The sequence below is a fragment of the Drosophila gunungcola genome, unplaced genomic scaffold (assembly GCF_025200985.1).
Source record: "Drosophila gunungcola strain Sukarami unplaced genomic scaffold, Dgunungcola_SK_2 000001F, whole genome shotgun sequence".
NCBI classification, from domain to species: Eukaryota; Metazoa; Arthropoda; class Insecta; order Diptera; family Drosophilidae; genus Drosophila; species Drosophila gunungcola.
The window spans coordinates 10,539,257-10,560,161 of NW_026453197.1; the positions used below are offsets into that span (position 1 = coordinate 10,539,257).

A 20,905-nucleotide genomic window follows, 5' to 3' on the forward strand; every position below is an offset into this window, starting at 1 on the left:
ATACAATTAGTATACAATAAATGTTTAATCAAAGAATTTTGTAACTACCCTTTTAGTTGTAAAATAAATTAAACAAATTGCCAAAATATGCTTAACTATATTTTATTTATTTTACAGAATTTTGTAAATTAATTTGCATTGGATTTAATGCCAAAAATAAATTATATGTGAACTTAGCTTAGATCCCAATCAGATTCCATTTCTCTTGGTTTTTATTTTACATTCTCTGCTCCTTTCTTAAATTGAACTATTTTTAATGACTGTTTTATGAAGGCGAAAAAGAAAAAATACAGAAAAGTTTATGGAAGCACCAAATCATTGCGTAATCACTTACATTCGATGGATTCGCACCAGTTCTATAAAGAATTGTAATTTCTTCAGTCCAGTCCTGGACTTTGGCAAGATTTCTCTAACAATTTTGGATGTGATTGATGAAACTCCTCCTCGCTTAAACTAAATCTTAAGGCTTAAACAAAAACTGCTTGAAGAAGGGCCGCTCAGTCCCCCGCAGCTCTAATCTCTTCACGCTAGGACCCCATCCAGGGCATGGATCACTCCATTGGTGGCTGGGATATTCGATGTGACCATCTGGGCATCGTTCACCTTGATCTTGCCGGCGGACGTCTTCTGCAGGATAACTGTTTTGCCCGTAGACAGCGAGTCCTTAACCTGGTAGAAACGCATGCCGGCGGAGAAAAGAGCTCCGGGAACTATGTGCTTCATGGCAAACTGCTCGGCGGCCTCCTTGTCGTTGTAGAGCTTCTCAAGAGTGTCCGAATCCAGTTCGCTGAAGCTCTTGTCCACAGGAGCGAAAACCGTGTAGGTCTTAACACCTATAAAGATTCAAATTTTACTATCTTTTCCTTCTTTGGAAGTACTATAGTTTTTTACCCTTGCTCTGCAGCTTCTCCGACAGTCCAGAGGTGTACAAAATCTTGAGGAAATTGCTAAAGCGACCTTCGCGATCAGACTGCAGGGTTTGCAAAATGTCTCCGACGGGCAGTGGGAACATCACGCGATCGACGGCGTGGGCAACTCCCTGGGGGATCTTTATGTCCTTCTTGTTCAGCACAACCATGGCTCCGTTGATGGTGGTGAGCTGCAAATGACATACATTACTTAAAGTGAAAACCATTATCGCCGCTTATCTTACAGTCACATCGTTCCACTCTTGGTCATGCATGTTGTACTGATTAACGCGCAGCTGGGTTCCGGCTAGAGAAACGCCAGTCATCTCGTCCTGCAAAGTGGCAATTTCAAAGGCTCCGGGAATCACATGGTGGAGCAGCAGCTACGCAGAAAAATTATAGTGTTCATATAACAATTTGTATTTGATTTTTGTATACGAAATATTAATAATAATTTGTATTTAATTTTTATATAAGAAATATTAATATTTATTGAATTATTAAACTAAAATCATTTTGTTTCTTTTATGTCGGAACTTTAACTTTAAATTGACTGAATCGTTTGATTATCTCTTCCAACTTAAAGACTAGCTTTATTTTATTTTCACTATAAAATACAGTTTAAAAACTTTAGATATGTTTGAAAAACATCAATGTTTCAACTTACCCCGCTCAGTAATCTGGGATTTGACTGGAACTTCTCCTCGGCCCTTTCGGGTCCGCCCAACTGCACCAGTAGATTCTTGAAGGCCTTGTCAGTGGGCACAAAGATGGTGTAGGGTCCGGTCTCGTTGAGAATGCTGTCCAGGCCCGACTGCCTCAGATATTTGGCCATGGCGAAGAGTCCGTTGGTCTTGAGGATCTGCAGCAGATCCTCGCTGGGATTGGATAGTACAGATCCAGTTGCCGGGCTGGCCTGTGCCGCCTTCTCGGTGTTCTCCGTCTCCTGGACAAGGGCATCGGCATATTGGGGCACTGGCGGCAGCAACTCAGGATTGTTGGCCAAATCGGATAGCCGTTCGGTCACCACCGGCAAGTGGGTGGACACACCATCCAGATATGGTGAAATTGTCACCGTGGATCCACCGTAAATGGGAGCTGGAGTGGTGCGGATCAGACTAGCGGCATTTGCACGGCTGGTGCTGCTCTCAAAAATCAAATTGTGGCGCGATGTGGTTGGTGTGCTAGTAGTGGTTGTGGTTGTTGTCGAAGTCCTTGATGGATGATACTGTCTGTGGTTGCTTGGTGTTCCGCGGGAAACAAATGGTGTGGGAGTGGTGGTTGTTGTGGTGGTGGTTGTAGATGTGGTCGTTGGCGCACGTGTGGTCTGTATAATCTTGCCGCTCTTGATCTCAACCAGCTCATCGTTGGGCAAAGTCAAACGAGAAACGGAAGGCGGCAGCTTAATCTCACCGCTCCTAATCCTCTCCAGAATACTTTCCACCTCCGAACCAGTTTGCTTGGTCTCCTTCTCACCATTAGCCTTGACTCCTTGGATCTTGAAGCTGCCATCGGCCTGCTCCTCGAGATACACATAAGTGGCCTTCTTCTTGGGTGGCAGAGTGGGTGGCGGTGCAGCGGTGGCTGTTGGCTGTGATTTTGAGCTCAAGCCCTCGATCTCATAGCCATCGGGAATGAGTCCGCGCTTGGCCAGCTCTTCCAGCGATGGTGGCTCATCCGAATCCGAGGTTATGACAGCGGAACTGGCAATGCTATTGGCTCCACTGCTGATGCCCTGAATGTCGCCTGCTCCACCGCCATAGAGGGCGGCCAAACTGGAGAGATCCACGCCACCGGGCAGCGAACCAGTGGGCAGTGTGTCCGACTCCTGGGGATCGGGTGATCGCAGGATCTGCACCTTTCCGCCACCGGGTAGCTCAAGATCCTTGCTCTTGCTGGGAGCCACATCGCTCAAACTGTGCTTGGCATCGCCACCCAGGGCCTGTTGGGCCAACAGTGTTTGCAGCTGCTCCTGCGAGTAGGCCTTCTGCCCCTGAACCAAATTGGGATCCGTGGTGCGGATCACCTGAACCCGCTGACCATTGGGCAGTACCAAGTCCATCTCGTCGTATGTCTTGTTGCCAGTCAGTGGTTGTTGTGGTGCCTCGGACAAGGCTGCCTTCAGCTGCTTGAGCAGATCATCTCGGGCAATCGTCTTCACCGGCTTCTTGCCCGACTTCTGACTGGGATATTTACCCAATTCCGATTTCACCTGCGCAAAGATATTCTTCTTGGGCGTGGTGGTGGCCTCAGTGGTTGTGGTTGTTGTCGTGGTGGTGGTCGTCGTTGTCGGGTGCTCCTTGTAATACTGCTGCAGGGCACTGTTGAACTGATTGTACTCCGTGGGATGGGCCACTGGTCGGCCACGGGCCGGGGCCGCCACATAGGGCGAGTTCTGGTAGTTGCCATTGTGCTGGGTCACAATTGTGGGCAGAATGTGCTGCTTGATCTGGTGCTGCTTGACCAGGAACTCTTCGTGTTGCTGACGCACCTTATGCTGCGATTTCTCATACTGTTTGGCCACGAACTGCTCATGCTTTTGGATCAGTTTTTGTTTGTACTCCTGGTCAGCTGGTTGGGCTTGCGGTTGAACGGGCGAAGGGGCATTTACAAATTGGTGCTGGAACTGGGGCTGTTGTTGCTGCTGCGGTTGCTGCTGGAAGGTTCCCCTGGTGGGCTCCGGGAAGGGTGTGGCCTGCACATTGCTAAAGATCTGCGGCACCGGCAATCCTAACTGCGGAGTCAGCTGATATTGCTGCTGGCTGGACTGCGGCTGGTAGTTAAACTGGCTTTGCTGCTGCTGCGGAATGGTCTGGAAAGTGGGAACTGGCGCCTGGCTGGGCAGCTTTTGTGTGGTCTGGGGCAGAACCTGGGGTCCGAATTGCTGGGGCTGCTGGAAGGCAAACTGCTGCTGCTGCTGCTGTTGCTGCTGCTGATGCAATTGCTGTTGCTGGTAGGTTTCCGGCGAGGGCTGAGGGGGAAAAGCCGTGGATTGCAGGCGAGAATCTACAGGGGAGATAGACTTATAGGTTGAAGATCAAGAAAGATTTGGAGTTCTGCTTACCGAATTGCTTGTGGCGCTGTTGCTGGGGATGTTGCTGTTGCTGTTGATGTTGCTGCTGGGAGCCAGCAAAGTTGCGCAAGTCCAAGAAGTTTTGGTGATGCAAATCTATACCAGAGGCTGATGAGGGCAACTGCTGATGCTGCTGCTGCGGGAACTGGGGAGCCGTCTGCAATTGGTTTTGGGTCGAGCGTTGGAACTGCTGATTGTTGTGGGCCTGCTGTTGCTGCTGCAGCGGCTGATGTTGCTGCTGCTGTGGGAACTGCCCGAAGCGATGTTGCTGCGGGGGCTGCTGGTGATGCAGATGCGTGTGTTGCTGGTGGCCACGGTGGGGAATGGGCAGCTCCACGCCCGCCTGGACAAAGCTCTGCTGATTGTACTGCTGCACGTTCAGCTGGCGGCGCTGCGAGTTGTGAAAGGGCGGCTGCAATAAGAGGGCAACAGGTGAGCTACAACTTTCCAAGGCGATCATTGCATCATCCCGACCAGAGCCGGGAAAACCAGCCACAGCTTGAGATCCCTCAACGGTTCAGAAAGATAAGTCAAACATTGAGCGAACGCTCCTAAAACAGACATGAACCAGTTTCCCAGGCTTCTGTAATAGCAATCTCCGCTCCATTTTTGCAGGCAAAACTAGACTGTGAGTCTGGTTTGGCATTGGGGTCCTTATTGGCGGCCAGTCGGTCAAGTTGAAGTCCATAAAACATGGCAAACTTGTTTCAATTACAAAGAGCTACGTATTACGGTAGACGAAAAGAAAAGGTAAAAGTGCAGTAAGCTTAGCTATTTCTAATATAAATGATACTAATCTCAAATGGTTGCCCAAGAGACTTAATACGTATCATGCACAAAGATTTCAAATCCGAAATCAGCATAAATTTAAGCGGTGAATAATCTGTTTTGATGTAATGACAGTCTCATGCTTCCTCCCAATTGAAGTCTGCCCTATTCACTTGGTAACCCACTTGTATTGTTTCCCATCAGCAGTTGTCATTAGCGGATCTCTCTCGCCGAGCGACCTGCTTATACAATCTTGCAGCAAAGACCGACCCACCGAACTACCCGTCAAACACCGCGTATACTTATTGCCAATTGGAGGGGCGGGGGCCAAGCAATGGTCAGACATCAAGCAATTGTTTAACAACAGTTATCCAACACAATTTTCAAAAGAGAAGATGAAGCTGCATGTGCAGGTTAGGGGAAAATGGTTTGTTTTTCAGTGTTTTTTGACTTATGGCTAAACTGCTGTATGTATAATTTAATTACCACGGCCATAAATCTTTGTTTTTGCTTGCCTCTGTCGATGCCAGATTGAGGCGTTATCAGACTACTCAAACCCCAGGCTCTTTCTTTTCGCATGGTAATTACGTTGTTGCCGCTAATGCCGCACCTCATCATGACGCGGATGTTGTTTTCTGATGATGCCGCCAAAAGTTGGCAGTGGGACGGCTCTGGGATTATGCAACCTAATTGCAGGGCAATGATTAAATTGGATAAAAGTTCAGGTGGGCTCTAGCAGGTGAATGAAAGAGTTGAGGTGCTTAGTTGTAATGGAATAAAAGCTTACTCAATTACAAACTCAGTCATTCTTGAGGGGCATATTTCTCCGTGCAATCACTTTAAGAAAGCCAAAGCCAATCCACAAAAAATCCAATGCCCTGTCATGCATCTTCATCGTAAATCTCAGTTTTTCTCCATTCACAATTTTCTTTTTTTTTAAAGATGACTTTTCCCTACAAATTGCCTGGCTGGTGAAAACGTCAATCAGTCATCAATCAAGTGCCACAGCAATCAGCATCCCCGTCCCAAAAGCCACTGAACCCCAGTCCTCACAGGGCTATACGTATATTTCTCTTTCAATTTCTGTCTATCCGCTTGAATGTGTTGTTCGGCATGTGTTCAACATGTCAATTTCGTGGTTTAGCGTACTCATTCCACATTTTCACGGCGCCTGTATGCAAAACGCTTTCGTTTTTAAACGCAGCCATCGATGGCCAACTCTTAATAGGCTGCGCATGCGCATTAACCCATTGATGGGCAGGTGGCTGTAGCTGTCACCAAATGCCACCGCAACCCACACGATTGATACCCAACTGTTTGCCACTGGGTTAAATGTGTCAAATGACTGAAAATCAGAGTGTGGGTGTTATTAAAGCGTCAGTAATTGGGAAAATGACTAAACATTGCCAACAAACATTAATCACATTGAGTATGATGATGTATTGTTGATACTTGTAAATAAATAAATTTAAGCCATGAATACAAAGGAAAACTTTGTAAATTTCTTGAAGCTATAAACAAATTCCCTTTAAATCTTAAGCTATAAATAGTGTAACCTTTGTCTTCTTGATAATCTTAAAAATTATGTTTATCAAAATAAACAAACTCCAAAGTAATGACTATTGAGGAATACCCATTTGTTTATCAAATATTTCGTTATCAAAGTAAAAATGGATTTCTCCCAATCAAAATCTAGTTTTTGGGCTCGGAAAATAAAATAACACTTGTTAACAACTAAAATATTTTAGTAGATAAACAAAGAAAGTCCCATTAAAGCAACAAATGGGGTTGGGCTCCCACAACCAACTCCAGTTCGTTACGTAAACACCACCATTCGATGGCTGTCAAATCAAATGAGCATTATGCTAATCGGAGAAGATACGCCACGAGATAGCCGGCAACAGGTAGAAGTCACTGCATTCCACCGGATCGAAACCAGTTTATAGAAACATTTTTCACATGCCCATTGGGGCGTTGTGATCCATGATGTATCTGTCAGTTACATGACTCCGGCTGCCGGCTAATTTGTTAATAATTCATAATTGATTTCTCATCGCACACACCGGGTTGAGACGGGTATTACGAGAGTTAGCAGCTTCGGCCCGATGAGATACAAAATGAAAGCGAAATTTTGGAAATTTCTTTTCGGTTTCGTTTCGCAGTGAAAGTGATTTGCTTGATATTTAGTGAGCATTTAAGCCGTTTATGTTAATTAGAATTTAATAGACCTTCAAGCCCCAAGGAATGGTCTGCTAATTAATAGTCACCCAAAATCAGAGGCCGTAAATTCTTCAAATCCCCAGTTGCGCAACAGCCTGAGGAATCACACAATCTACCAGTTTTTCAATTTTTTTTTTGTTTTTCGGTCATGTCAATGGCCAATGGCATCCAAGCTGGCCTCGTTTTCCGCGATTGCCTTTCGGATTTCCTGTCTGCCCCGCAGCCCAGCAAGAAATACAAAATGCATTTGCCTTCTTCTAGTCTTGCACTGGATCTTTGTGCGCTCATTTTACCACTATTGGCTTTTTGCTTTTGGCCACCACTTTTTGGTGATTCCACGGAGTTTCAAGGTTGTTTTCGGCCAGAACTGAGGATCTTTTTCGGAGGCGATTAAAGACATGTTGTGCAATTTGTGTTCTGACCATAAAAAGAGCTGAACAAGTCAGATGTCAGTTTGAGCATCAATCTAATGGCTAATGAGACTCCATGTTTATGGAAATATCAGAGATTCTTGTAACTTTAAAGAACTAAAATATACATGTAAAAGATAGTAAGTGGGGCAATTAAAGTAAATTTGTTAAGTGCAAATTCGTATACCTATGTCTCCAATTAGTTTCGTAAGTTCTTATATTATGAAGCAATGTAAATAAATCAAAACCAAGTAATTAAACTATTTTAAAAGCCCATTGTATTTATCCAAACCTTTGAAACATTCCACATCTTAGGACAACTATTTGAGGGCTTAAGAAACTAGGACAGATTGTTGTTTAAAATTGATTTATTGTTGAACTGTCATCCACATTAAACGGCTCATTAAATTGTTTGTCTAACTTATCAGCGCAGATCATCTTGATCTCAGTTTCATCTAAGAAATCGTGCTCACATCATTTCCACATCGGACTCTCCGTTCAATAAAGTCCAGAACTGAGTGCCTCACCAACTTCGATCTTGTGGCACTTACCAGAACTGGTTAGATTGAGGGGAAACCTCTTGCGTTCCCCCGGTTGACAGTTTCCACATGGCAGAAATGTGCATAATAAGCTTTTGATGCCAGTTGATGGCTTAGTTTTGTGTGGCGGCTGCGGCGGCTTCGTTTCGTTTTTATTTTTTTGAGAATTGGTCAATCTGTAGATTTAGCAATTCCCTTTCACTTTTCCGGACTATCGAGAAATGACTGCAATTTGCAAAGATGGCCCAAAAAAAAAAATAGGCGAACAAAATATTTCTGTGGATTTCCTAAAGGCATTTTAATTGCCAACAAAACAGCCAGCTGGCTAAGCAAATAAGTAATTAATTTGCGGCCGCACCAAAGAATGCCCAGCAACAATAGCAACGGTGGTAACAGCAAAAAGTGAAATTTACATAAAATTGTGTAATTAACTGAGGTAAATAAAAAATTGCCTCAAGCGGGTCTTTGCCAACACCTACAACTACCCAGAAAAAGGGGCCATACACATGAAAGCGAAAGAAGCCACCGGCCGAATAAAAAAAACAGTCCAGCAACAATGAAAAGATTCCAGGCACAGACCGTCAGCGGATAAAACAACCGAATTGAAACAAAAACAAATATTATTTAACAATTTCTTTAAAGCAGCACAAGAGAAGGCAAAAAGAAACTTGGTCAGCTCGGTTACTCCTCGCGTACGTATCCGCAGATTTTATCGCTGGAAGTACTTCACTCTCACAAAGTCAGGGAAAAGTGCTTGAAAAACTGTTTACGAACAAGGCAATTTGGCAGACATACCACAAAATTGTACGAGCTTGCGGCTGATGAGATCCGAACGATTATTTGGGTAATTACCAAAGACAATATCAGAATTATTGGGCTAATAACAAACAGGTTACAAAATTTAAATACATATTAATCTTGTTGACAAAGCAAAAGATTTACTCTTTAAATAAAAATAATTATTATAATATTTTTTCGAAATTTTAGTTTTAAGGAATTTCAGAGTGTATTCGTATTTTGTTAAACAAAAAACACTTTAACCATCTGCTTTAATATCAAAAGGATTTAATCAACTTGTTAGATCACTCCAAAATGTAATTATGCAACTTCTGTCATTTGATACTCCACCAACTGTTTTCCCCGGTTAATTTGAAACTTTGCATACACAAAGCTCTTCAAGGATTGCATAATCGCTTGCAGCAAAACAAAATTGTGAGTGAATGCAATTGCAAGTATCTTGGCACTTTAAAACATGAGTGGCGTACAAATTTAATTTAATTGAATTGACGAAGCAGGCAGAAGAATTTGCAAATTAGGCAAAGTGCCTATGGCAAGAGTTGCACAAACTCACTTCCTTTTGGAGTAATTTGTATCTGCATCTCAACACCCACACAGCCCACACAGGTAGCTCAAATCCGCCGAATGCATCCGACGACACTCCACCAAAATTGTGCATGGAAGCTCTGATTATATGCTTAATTTGACACACTCTGACACTCTTAACGAGCAGCAAAGATTTATAATATCATTAGCTTTGTCAGGGGCAGCATCTGTAGTTTCTTTTGCTGCGCCGTATCTGGCAAATACTAAACTAAACCAAGCAAATGTAATTTAAATAAACCCACTTCTTTTTTTGTTTTGGTCTTGGTTTGGGGCTTGAGAAAATTTGGGTTTATGGGCCATCTGTTTTTGGGTAATTAACATGTTCATATGGCTAATTGCACCGTGCTAACTTTTTATTAACCGCGCTCTAACACAGTCTTATGAATTTCGGATGTCGGTCTTATTAGTAATTGACGAGATGAGAAATCATGACAAACTTTAGCTAGAAAGTGAGAATTTCTTTACAATTGTTAAACTAAAAAGGTATAAAATAAATGTAAGTTTCTTTATTTCAGTGCATGCAGTAATTTATGATCATTCGTCACTATCAAACGCAACATCTTTTCGAACAAACAACTCAATTTTCAACCTCAACACACTTTCAATTTTAAAACCACAATAATCAGCCGACTAATATCATAACACAATTATTATTTGGCAGACAATCGCCTGAAAGATCCTCATAATTACAAAGGCAAATTGCGTGCCAGTCCGACATAAAACACAAACCTTTAAAAATTATATTATTGTTGGAAATAAATTTAAATACGCTGCAATTTTTACTTTCCAATTCAATAAATTTGGCGCACGCAGCTAAGCGAATTGCGTGCGATATATCTTTGAATCTTTGCCATGGCCAAGATATATACTTCAGGTAGGAGGTAAGTTCGGCCCACATCGTCGAAGGCAGAGATTTATTTACTCGGCTTTGTTGATGGACAGTAGCGAACAATCAAGAGGACCGCCGAAAAATATTACAATTTCGCATTGAAGAAAGGGTTTGAGTGTTTGCAAAAAGATTTGCATTTGTCAGACTATGTTACTCAACTTTACCGTGAAATTTCATTGACAGCGCCGCCACACGCCCAAAAACCTTTCCACGCTCATCATCCGTCCAAATTTCGAGCCTTTGTTGAACTCATCATCATCCCAAACTCTTGTAATTTTTGTGCAATTTTTCTCCCTTTTCAGCTGTCACTGGGCATTTCAATGGCGCCAATATAGCAAAGCACACAAAAGCCATAAATGCGCGTATTTCTGCCAACTCTTGTCTTTCGCACTTGTATTTACTTTAGTGACTTCAAAGCCATCGAGTTGGGATTGTTTGTCCACTCATTTCCATGGGCTGTCACTTGAATTGAGCGCCTCGATTTCAATTGATGCAAAGTCTTAAGGTTTTGTCGCGTTTGTCTGTTTGAAATATATGGGTCAGGCCAGTGTTTGGTTAGATGGTCTATGGGCAAACACCTCATTTATACTGGTTTTGACCTTGGTCAACAATTCAGGTTGGCGATTTGTGGGAAAAGTGTGAAGCTATAAGGTCGTGATGAGTTTTGGCTGCTTTGATATATACATATCAAGCTGCTTTGGTAATCTTCCGTCACTCAACTCCATCCAATTAGGCATTCCCCAGTCAACCTTCCAACCACTCTGTCACTCAAATCCTCTAGACGCCTTAGATCTTTCTAGCGATCCAACTTAACGCTTGTCTAATGCTTTAATTACATATTAGCATTGCCTCAGATTCCCAGACATGCGATTGCATTTGGAGACTCAAGACCCTCCCACACCATATCATTTGTCAAACGGGCCGCCATTGTTTTGCCGTGGAATGGAAAGGAATTCGACTTTTGATTTTCAGTTGGAATTCATAATTTATGGGTAAGCAGTGCGCCAGTTCCGAATGCTTTGGATTCGAAAGTGAAGTTCTTATAATTTTAATTACATTCGGCAGCCAGTGGAGGAACCAATTAAGTCGTTTTCTGATTATATCGGAGCAACTCGTTGGTCTTGACTCGCCAAATGCTCACATTGCTGGGTCTCGTGCCCGGTTTTTTTTGTCACGCAAGCTCACTCATTCCGAGAAATGAGCACCATGCAAATTAAGTAAGGTTAAGAGGGGGTCGGCAGGTCTATGGTCTACGGTCTATGGTCGGGCAAATGTTTCAAATTGCCACCGACTTGGAATAGGTAAACTGTGTTGCTGCAGTTCGTGACAGTTTTTAGCAATTACCCGGATGGGCCGGAACGCGACAAAGTCGGCGACCCATCTGGCCGGTCTGCTGACCATTGTTTAGCGGTTAGTAACCCCACATGGAGTTCACCAGCAAGTCCCTCAGATTTCTAAAAAGTTTCTGGGACTACCAACCCCCGCTTGATCGATGGCCATTCAAAATTTCAACACCCCAGCCAGCCCAGACCCATTTGGGGTTTTTCTTTTGTATGTATGGGTATGGGTAAATGTTTCTTAAAGAAATCGAAAGCTCAATGCTTTTCGCCTTGCATGCCCAACTGATGCACTCAAATGCGCAGCCCAAGCTAAAGCCGCAGTGAAATGAGAAGAAGAAAAAGTACCGAAAACCGCCGAGCAAATTAAAATTTATTATTTGCAACAAAACGAAACACTTTGGAGTGCCGAAGAGGCGAACGAAAAATGCAACTGAAATGCCAGCTATGGAACTTCTGCGGTGCACAAAATCACCGAAGCTTGCGAAAAGTGTTTTTCTTTTACTGCAACTCTTGTTCAGTTTTCTTCACTGCAAGCCGCCAACGAACCGAAAGTGGCTGAAAGAGGCTGAATGCTGTGTGTTGTATATTGTACATTGTACATTGTATATTGTATATGGTATACTGTACTGTACTGTAGTGGGGTATTCGGTCTGTCGGTGGCGATAATGTGGCATGAAGCAGCCAACTGTAGTGCGAAGTGGGTTTGGGTTGCTGCAAGTTGGGGGCGTGTTTGAACCTGACAGGCACTAAGCAGAGTATCTCCTCTACGAGGGCTTTGACTTCCTGCCCAGGGAACCTTCAAGAAAAAAAAAGTTAAAAAGGTGCCCAAGGAGTTGCATCAGCGTAAAGTATATATGACAGCCTTGAGTGCAACATTTTCAACTATCATTAAACATTTAATATTTTCTTGGCAAACTGCACTATAAAAACCTGGCCTCTATAAGCAATTTTTAAATAGGGTTTGCAATAAACAATTTTATCTTATTTACGTTCCATGATAAAACAAATCAAAATAACGTAATTCCCTTTAAAATATTTTAAGCAGCTTCAATTTTGTAATACATTTTTAAAATATTTAAGTAATTAAAACATTATTTTGCCTTATTTTTATGAAAATAAATAGTTTTACAAATTACTGTGCTTTATAGCTTTCGTTTAATTTTTTTTACTCCTTACATTTACATAAGTTTATAGCTTAAACTTCAATACTTCACTATTAAATCGCATCCTTTTCTCCTTTCTCGACTATTCTAAAAGCCTATGCAGAAATACATTTCTCATAACCTCTGACTTTTGCTGCCCAACCCGAAATATTTTCGCATGCATACCAGAGAAAAGTAAAATTATTATCTGCACTTTTCCAATACACCATGCCGAACCGCAAAAATGTCATTAAATAATTTCGCTGCGCATTTGCAGAAATAAACAGCAGATCGATGGACAAGTTTTGGGTGCTTTGGGGCAAAGCAGGCGGCTCAAAAACTGTGACTCCCACCTCGCCAGGCAAAAAAAGGAAAACACACACACAAATTATGCAACTGGCAACTCTTCGTCGGCTTGCAACATCTCTGGCCAGACCAATCCCAACCAGTTGCAGATGCAGCAGCAGCAGCAGCAGCTTGTTGAAAATCTTGTTTTGGAACTGTGAGGCAGCAACAAATGCTTCTTCATTTTCGCGCAATAAACATTTCGCCCCAGACACAAAGGCCCAACAACCAGCAAACAGCAACAATAAGAAAAACGAAAGTGCAGCAACATTTTGCCATAACGGGTTGCCCAGTTTGAACCGCCGTTGGGCTTGGCTGTTGCTATTACTATTGCATTACGTGCGGTTGGTTCCTCACCGAGGATCGTTTGACTTTTGGCCATATTTGCGTTGAGTTATGCCGCGAAAGAAGATGCAGCTGAAAAAACCCGTTTCACGTGGCGTATGAGTAACGCGGAAGTTGACACTTGCTGCACTTGGTACTGTCGGTACTGTTGGTACTGCCTTGGCACAACGGTGGCGGTGGGTGAAAATTGCCTTGATATATTTACTGCACATACCTCGACTAATTGCGGCATTCGTCAGGCGACTTGCCTCCACCACCAATTCCTATTTGTCGTCGCTTTTGCAATTAGGCAACAAAAAGCTATAACAAATCCCATTTTTTTGTCTGCATCTCTGATTTTTTGGTTGACCAAACCAAGCGACTTTTAATGACCCGACAGAAGATGTGGCATCGTCATCCGGCCAGCCTGTCAATATCCAGCGATGTGTTATGTCGCCGAGCCCTTTTACTTTCTTTTCCCCCAATCTCGGACATCATTTTAATGATCCCCACAGCTGGCATGTGAAATTATTGCTTATAAGTAATACCATTTTTATTTTTCACTGAGCCAATTTCTGACGATCGTTTCCATGAAACTATGCGGAACCAAGCCTGCGGTTTACTGACCATGTTAATGGCTTAATAATTGAGAAGTTGGCTGGGGATGAGGAACGATAGAAAGCGGAAGATGCTCTAAGCCCCTATATACGAGAATCAGCGGGAGGTCCGCGATTCTAGGAAGAAATTTGCAATCAACTTTTACTTACGTTCTAATTTGCTTGTTAAGTGGGTCAAAGAATTAGAAAGACTAGGTTGTTACAGAAGGAAAAGAATAGATGTATATAACGTATGCAGCGAATAATCCTCACTCAAGAAATAACATTTCTCAACAAGTTGCAAGGTGAAAAACTATGATTTAGAAGATTTCATAATTCCGCTTATATCACCAATTATTGCATTTTCAACTTTGTTTCCCGGCGGGCTTTTTTTCCATCCTCATTCAATCAGGCATGACACTTCGGTTTCATTCACTTTTCAGGCAATTTTCCTCTCATTCAAAATCGAAATTGATTTAATTCTCAATCAGTTCGAAACCAGTTGGGTGCAAAGCCAATCAAATTAAGCCAGACCAGAAATACCCAAAAATAAAGAAATAAGGCTGACCCAATCGACAACTCGCTGTGTCCCGCTGTGATTAGCGTTCAATTATTTTATTTGTTTGTGGTTAGCAGCTGAAAGGCGATATCAATGGGATTACTTTTGATGCGGTTTGGTTTTAAGTGGCGCCAGGCTAATGGCAACTCGTTATTTTCCTGAAGTGGGAAAATTCGTGGTGCGATGATTGGGGCCCTGAGCCTGATTAGCTATTGAGCACCGGCAAGTGCCATCATCTTTCTTGTCTCTTTTTTTCGATCCGCTGACACTTTCCTGTTCTTTCACAAAAACAACTTTCATTTTTCAAGCTAAATCCATTAAGAGTTTGTCACCTCGCTACGCTCGGATACCGCAATATATTTCAGATAAATATGCAATCGAACAACAACATATTTATAAAGATCTCTCGATTGACCCACTTTCCTTGCCTTGAAAACGGACAGAACCCAGCTCGCGAAAAGAAATTACAAAGAAATGCGGCTTCTTGTTATGATTTTTGCTTTTTTTTCTGCTGGCTGATGTTGTTGCGACAACAAAAGCCCGACCGAAAATGAACAGGTTGTAGGGCCTGTCACAAATATAAAATTATTGGCCGACGTAAGTCAATGTGAAATGTCTGTTGTATTTATTACTGGCTCGGGGCAAAATTTAATCGAAAATGATAAGCGGGCTATACCATGGGAAGCTTAATTTGGGCATTTACTAGTTGCTCGGGAAACAGAGAGAGTGAATTTATACGATGATCAGCAATTTGCCATCGATTTCTTAACAAGCCAAATTTATAGATACGTCAAATATGTTATTTAATGGTGTGTTGCATTGTTATGTTATTTATGGCATAAGGCTTGGAATTACAAAATAGGCTTTAAAAATAATCCTTAAACATGATTTAATGGGTAAACTCATTTTATATACAAATAAAAAAAACGCTGTTTAATAAATGTTGAAAAATGTGGAAGTTCGATTTTCTTGTTTGGTTAACAATCTCTTTATTTGAAAGATTATAACATTTTTTTGTTCTTCTTTTTTTTACATTTAAGGTGATGTGTATTTAGCATCTAGAGTACACACATTTGCATCAACAAAAGTGAAAGCATGGCAAAGGCAAGTAAAATAAACATAAATATGTTCAATAAAATAAAAAAAAAAAACACTCAAAATAAAACAACAATTTGGCAGGCCCAGAAAAACATGTTCGAAGACAGCAATTGGTGGTTTCTGCCGGGATACCGAATTCAGTTTGTAAGTGAACCATGGAACTGCGGATGGACGATGGACGATGGGCAACAGATGGTACTGAGTAGTTGACTGCCCGGCTGCCAAGTTTACACGACACAAAGACACAACTGCAAACGCTACGTGAGGCAATATATACAAAATAATAAAAGTTCAAATTAAGCAATGGCAAAAACAGAAAAGAAATTGCACAGCCGCCAAAAAGCCGCCGAATCCCGAAAAACAACAAAAGTCTCTTAAGACAGCCACTGCAACTTTTAACATCGACCAGTTCCTGTTCATTGCCAGACAAAAGGAAGATGATGATACTTTTTTCTTCTGCAAGTTTTGTTGCTTGGCCAAAAATACAAAACAAAAAAATGGTTAAGATGCAATCGCAGGCCATTGCCACAGCTTATGTCAATAGTGAGAGATGATGTTGGCAAAAATCTGGTTCGAACACGTTTTTCTTACGTTTTGGGAAAAATTGTGCAAGTTGCCGAAAAGGAAATTAATACGTTGTCGACCGATGCACGAAAAGGTTAAGGACAAAGCAAAGCGACAGATATATACCATATTGTTTGGATCATAAAGGAAAATAACTAGAGGAACTTCGTTTGTTCGCTAATTGACTGCTCTCATACTCCCTAACATGTTGCGATGATCAGGGCCTTTTAATCTGTCTGTCCACTCATCCATAATCCCATTTAAAAACATTGCCCGCAGCTCAACAACATCAAAATAAATCTTTTTTACGTAATCCAAACCTCAATTATAGGCATTAGTTCATCCAAAAAAAAAAAAGATTAAACAACAAAAAAAGAGGAGACTGATTTCACATCATAAATTGTTGTGGCTTTTGGCCAAATTTGTTTGGGTCTTAGCCGTGAAAGTGAAAACTATAGCAGCGGATGGCAAACATGAGCAGATTACATCAACATAGAAAAATCACTGATTTTTGTTAGGGTGATCAATTATCTAACAGACCTTAAACTTGGGACGAAACCAAGAGAAGTTCTCAGAAAAAGCAGATGTCTTGACTACATATTTTCTTATTTTGTTTCAACCAAGCTTGGCAGATTGGTTTTTTTTTCGATATTTGTTTTCCTGACCACTCCAAGCGAACAGGTTTATAATCTACAAGCTGACTGCCTTAAACGTTGTCCCATGACTTTACGGCTTTTACTCTGCCTTTGCATCTTCATTTAATCGAGTCCCCCACCCCCGAATGAGCGAAAGATAAAAATATTTTTGTGAAAAGGGAAAGTTCATTGAGGCGTTGAAAATCGTTTTCGTTTTCAGTTGCGGTCCTAAATGTTTCCAAAATTAATATTGAAATTTCAAAACAAATATTTAAATAATTGAATTTTTAAATAGGCAGTTCGTGAACTCCAACCGTGATCGGTTGGGGGTTATCTTGTTGGTAGAAAGTCTTATGCAAGGCTGGGGAATTTTTGTGATAGGCGCTCTGAAAATGTTTGGCTCTTTGACATATTTATGTGATTACTACCCAACGCATGGCAACTTTCTTTGGCCGAGACTCGAAAAGATCTAAAAACTGTGTCAATTTGGTCGGGACAAACGAAGAGTCCACAAAGCCATATTTGCATATCGTTCAATGGGAATGCAAATTAAGTGATAAATATATTTTTTTTTTCACTTTTATGATTATTTGGCACATATTTGGATTGACGTTTATGAGGCATTGCCTTTGTTTAGTGGAATGTGGAACACCGGAGATAAAGTTTACAAGATTTGGCATATTGAATTGGTACAATCAAATGTTGAAATGAAAAACATTTTAACATTTTTTTCAGGCCAATTTAGCTTTCAAACTTACCCCATTGTGAAGCCCGGCATTGGGAGGTGGTATAAATCCTTGTGCATTCGCAGTGACCACATACAGACACAAAGTGCCCCACAGTGCCAACGAGACTCTCATGATTCACTCGGCAGTTCCAGATACGATATTTACTCAACTGTTATTGTTTTCTCAATCAATCCGATATCAATGCACTATTTTCTTACGAAACAAACACGATGCCGCTGGAATTGGTCCAGAAAAAAAGGGAGCGCGCGAAAAAATGTCAGTTATGCGACGCGAAATAACAACACTTAATCCAAATCAACTTTGGCCCAAGTTATTTTCGTTACGTTTTCTATTTGCTTTATGTAAATGATGCAGTTGCTGTTTTCTTCGCTCTCGGTTTTAAAATTCCGTTAACGTTTTGAGCCGCGTTGTGGACTTTTCAAGTGACTGCCAATGGTTGCAGCCGCAGACACGACTTGCCTGGTAAAAGTTCGAAGCTTAACTGAAGATCATTAAACGTTTGGTAACAATTTAAGCCAAGCTCGCCGCGAAGATGCCAAAAAGCCATCGCAGTGGCAACGAAGACGCCAGCAACATGTTGCCGAAGTCAAAGAGTTGGCAAACTGGCCGAAGAGAAAGCAAAGAGCATGGTTTTGTGGCCGAAAGAGAAAGTGTTGCCGGGCTTTGGCTGGCAACATGAGGAAATGTCTTGCATCTGCTTATCAATTTAGCGTGAATCACTGGCTTATCGAACCCAGAAATGGCATACCCGAAACTGAAGTCTCCGATAGCCAACAAATGTTGGCCCAGAGATTGTGGCCACAGCCACGTAGCAGACTCGGAAGTGGCGATAACAACTCGGATCGGGGGCGTCCGAGAATTTGATCAGCAACCAACAATGTTTTATTGCATTGCATCGTTTAAGCCAAAAACGTGTGAATTTGAGCTCTGGCCATGTAAGTTCAGTAGCCGGCCATGTTCAAGCTCATAACCATATTTATTATCGATTTTTATGGACAAACAACGCGCCTGCAGACTGATTCATATGTTTACGATCCGAGCATGATTAATGCTGAGCTGGAAGTTCGCTTAAGTAATTTGTTTGGAGATTCCCGCTGAGATCGCATAAAGAGATCCACTGAACAGCACCTTGCCACTTACATCATAGCCACTTGGCTGTGAATCTACATATTACGCTTGATTTGATAACTTAATAGAAGGCACCACGTGAGTTGCTCGCGGGATTATCGGATTAGGGGAATACATATATCATTGGAAAACCTAGAAATTGTGTTCATGATAGACTGTTAGTTCTCCCGGAACTATAAAAAGAAAAGTAGGACAGCTTAAAAGGTCGAATGTGTGTATGTTGTTTATTTTAATTGTCTTTATTAACGTTTTGTAATTTTAATCAAACAAAACAGCCGAATAAAAAAAACTAAAATTTCATGCTTTTTAAAAATTAAAAAATAGATACATTTTAATTTGTTTTTACTTTTTATTTTATTTTATTTTTTTTTTTTTACCTTTTTTTCCCACATTTCTGTTAGCGTTAGTTTAATTATCAAATTAATTTCCTTTTATACAACAGTTCAATAGAAAAACGCATTTTATGTCAGAAAAGCAACTAGACCGATCAACAAATTATTGCATTTCCAGCTTTCCAACCAATTATTTCTAGATCCCAAGCAATTTGGTGCCGACTTATCAACTAATCCATCAATCAACTCCCCAAACAAGCATTTCATCGCCGGTTTTCATAAATAACTTTTCACTTTCCGGACGCCCAGGAAAACAAAGTGCAATCCCAAGGCCAATTATCTGGGCCCCAAATGCAATTCTAAGAGACCGACCACAGGTAATTTTAAGTGGCGATTGCATAAGTGGCAAGCGCCAGAGAGCTTATCAGGATTGGCTTCTTTGTTCCATTCGAAACACAATGATAATGATCCGTGATGATACTAAAGATCGGGCCCCTCCGTTGTCCAAGTCATCTCTCCTCGGGTCTTTTGTAGTGCGTGCTTACATTTTATTTGATGACTTTCTTTGTTGACCAATCGGGCTGTGAGAAAAGCATTTGCGCAATCCCCAAAAATCGGTGGAAAATATTTTCACCTGTTGCTTGATTGAATTGTTTGCACGATCCGTAGAAAATATTAGCAGGAAGTTAACCCCTTGTCAAATCCATTTCTAATTACCTGATTTTAATTTCTTTCTACTTATTTCTTTGCCATTTCTGTCTTTCTCTCTGTATATCCCGCAGCTTGCTCGTGTTTTTGTAATTACTTCCCACACACGGCGAAAACTGTGAGTTATAATTGCCAATTTCGCTTTTTTACTAATGATTTGCCATTAAATTTTGACTAGCAGGGTCAGAGAGGGCCAAAAAAACAAAGTATTCAGTGGCAGTTGGGATCTTGTCTTCAATCAATTACAAGCAACAGAAGATAGTGCCACAAATGGGGTTTGACTACAATTGAATAATTTCTTATGAAATCAGTTAAATATATTTTTATTTTTGAAAACAGTGTCCCAAGGGTGTGTATAATTGCTACAGCCTTGCCTTCGTTGTATCCTAAACTACTAAGCTGACCTCTGACAAAGACATTTATGGTTTTTGCAAATAAGTTTTATGCCAAAAAATAAACATATATTTTGTTGGCAGCCGCTCCCCTTATAACAGCAAACAGATTTCGATGAATCAGATTTACATTGAGAAAAACTAGTAGATATGTTAAAAAGAATGGTTCTTCGACATTAAAAAGTACAGTACAACATACGCAATTTGCACTTTCAAAGTATAGTTAACAATCTTGATGAATGGGTAACCAATGGACAGTTCATATAACTGCCCGAGATTAACAAAAAACAAAAGCCATTGCCATATGGACGAACAACAAAAACTAAAACACCGAAAAAAGACTTAATGCTTTACAAATACGCAACAACAAAACGCTCGAGGGGAAAGACTTTCACCTTGCGACGAATGATCGAAAGAAAGAAGGAAAAAATGTATGGGACTGAAAAAAAAAAAAAAAACAACAAGAAAAAGGCAGAAGCGGCCTTCGACACAGATGCCATGGACCCGAAACCGAAACCGAAAAACCAAACCAAACCTGCAATGGCCTCACCTGGCAACAACAAGTGGGCAACCCGACGATCATGACTATGATCATGATCATGATCATCGGGAGGCGCTGAAGAAGCCACCATCGTACGTCAATAAACCTTTGACTCAATGACGCTTTAAGGCCTGTGCTTATCACTCGATCCCAAACCCTCAAATGGAACTGTGGTTGGTGTGAACGATCGTGAGCTGGCAACTTTTACTTTTCATTCAAGAATGGGGCGGATTAAGTCATATGGCTGATCCGCTGCGCGTAC

The 20,905-nt window shown here is 41.4% G+C and overlaps 1 protein-coding gene across 1 annotated transcript; it reads right to left on the reverse strand.

Annotated features, from left to right (window-relative positions):
• Positions 1-86: 86 nt before the first annotated feature.
• Positions 87-18,038, reverse strand: LOC128262235 (uncharacterized). The gene is made up of 6 exons (XM_052996377.1): positions 17,552-18,038; positions 3,973-4,393; positions 1,576-3,914; positions 1,154-1,291; positions 892-1,099; positions 87-833 (listed from the first exon to the last, which is right to left on the reverse strand). The coding sequence occupies exons 1-6, from the start codon at positions 17,651-17,653 to the stop codon at positions 523-525; spliced, it is 3,519 nt and encodes a 1,172-aa protein (XP_052852337.1). The 5' UTR covers positions 17,654-18,038; the 3' UTR covers positions 87-522.
• Positions 18,039-20,905: the final 2,867 nt, after the last annotated feature.

Excerpts from the sequence above, each read along its gene's own strand:
- LOC128262235 (XM_052996377.1), bottom strand. The coding sequence starts at position 17,653 with ATGAGAGTCTCGTTGGCACTGTGGGGCACTTTGTGTCTGTATGTGGTC. Across the intron at positions 3,915-3,972 it reads ACAGCGCCACAAGCAATTCG|ATTCTCGCCTGCAATCCACG; the intron begins GTAAGCAGAACT and ends TCTCCCCTGTAG. Across the intron at positions 1,100-1,153 it reads AAGAGTGGAACGATGTGACT|CTCACCACCATCAACGGAGC; the intron begins GTAAGATAAGCG and ends TGTCATTTGCAG.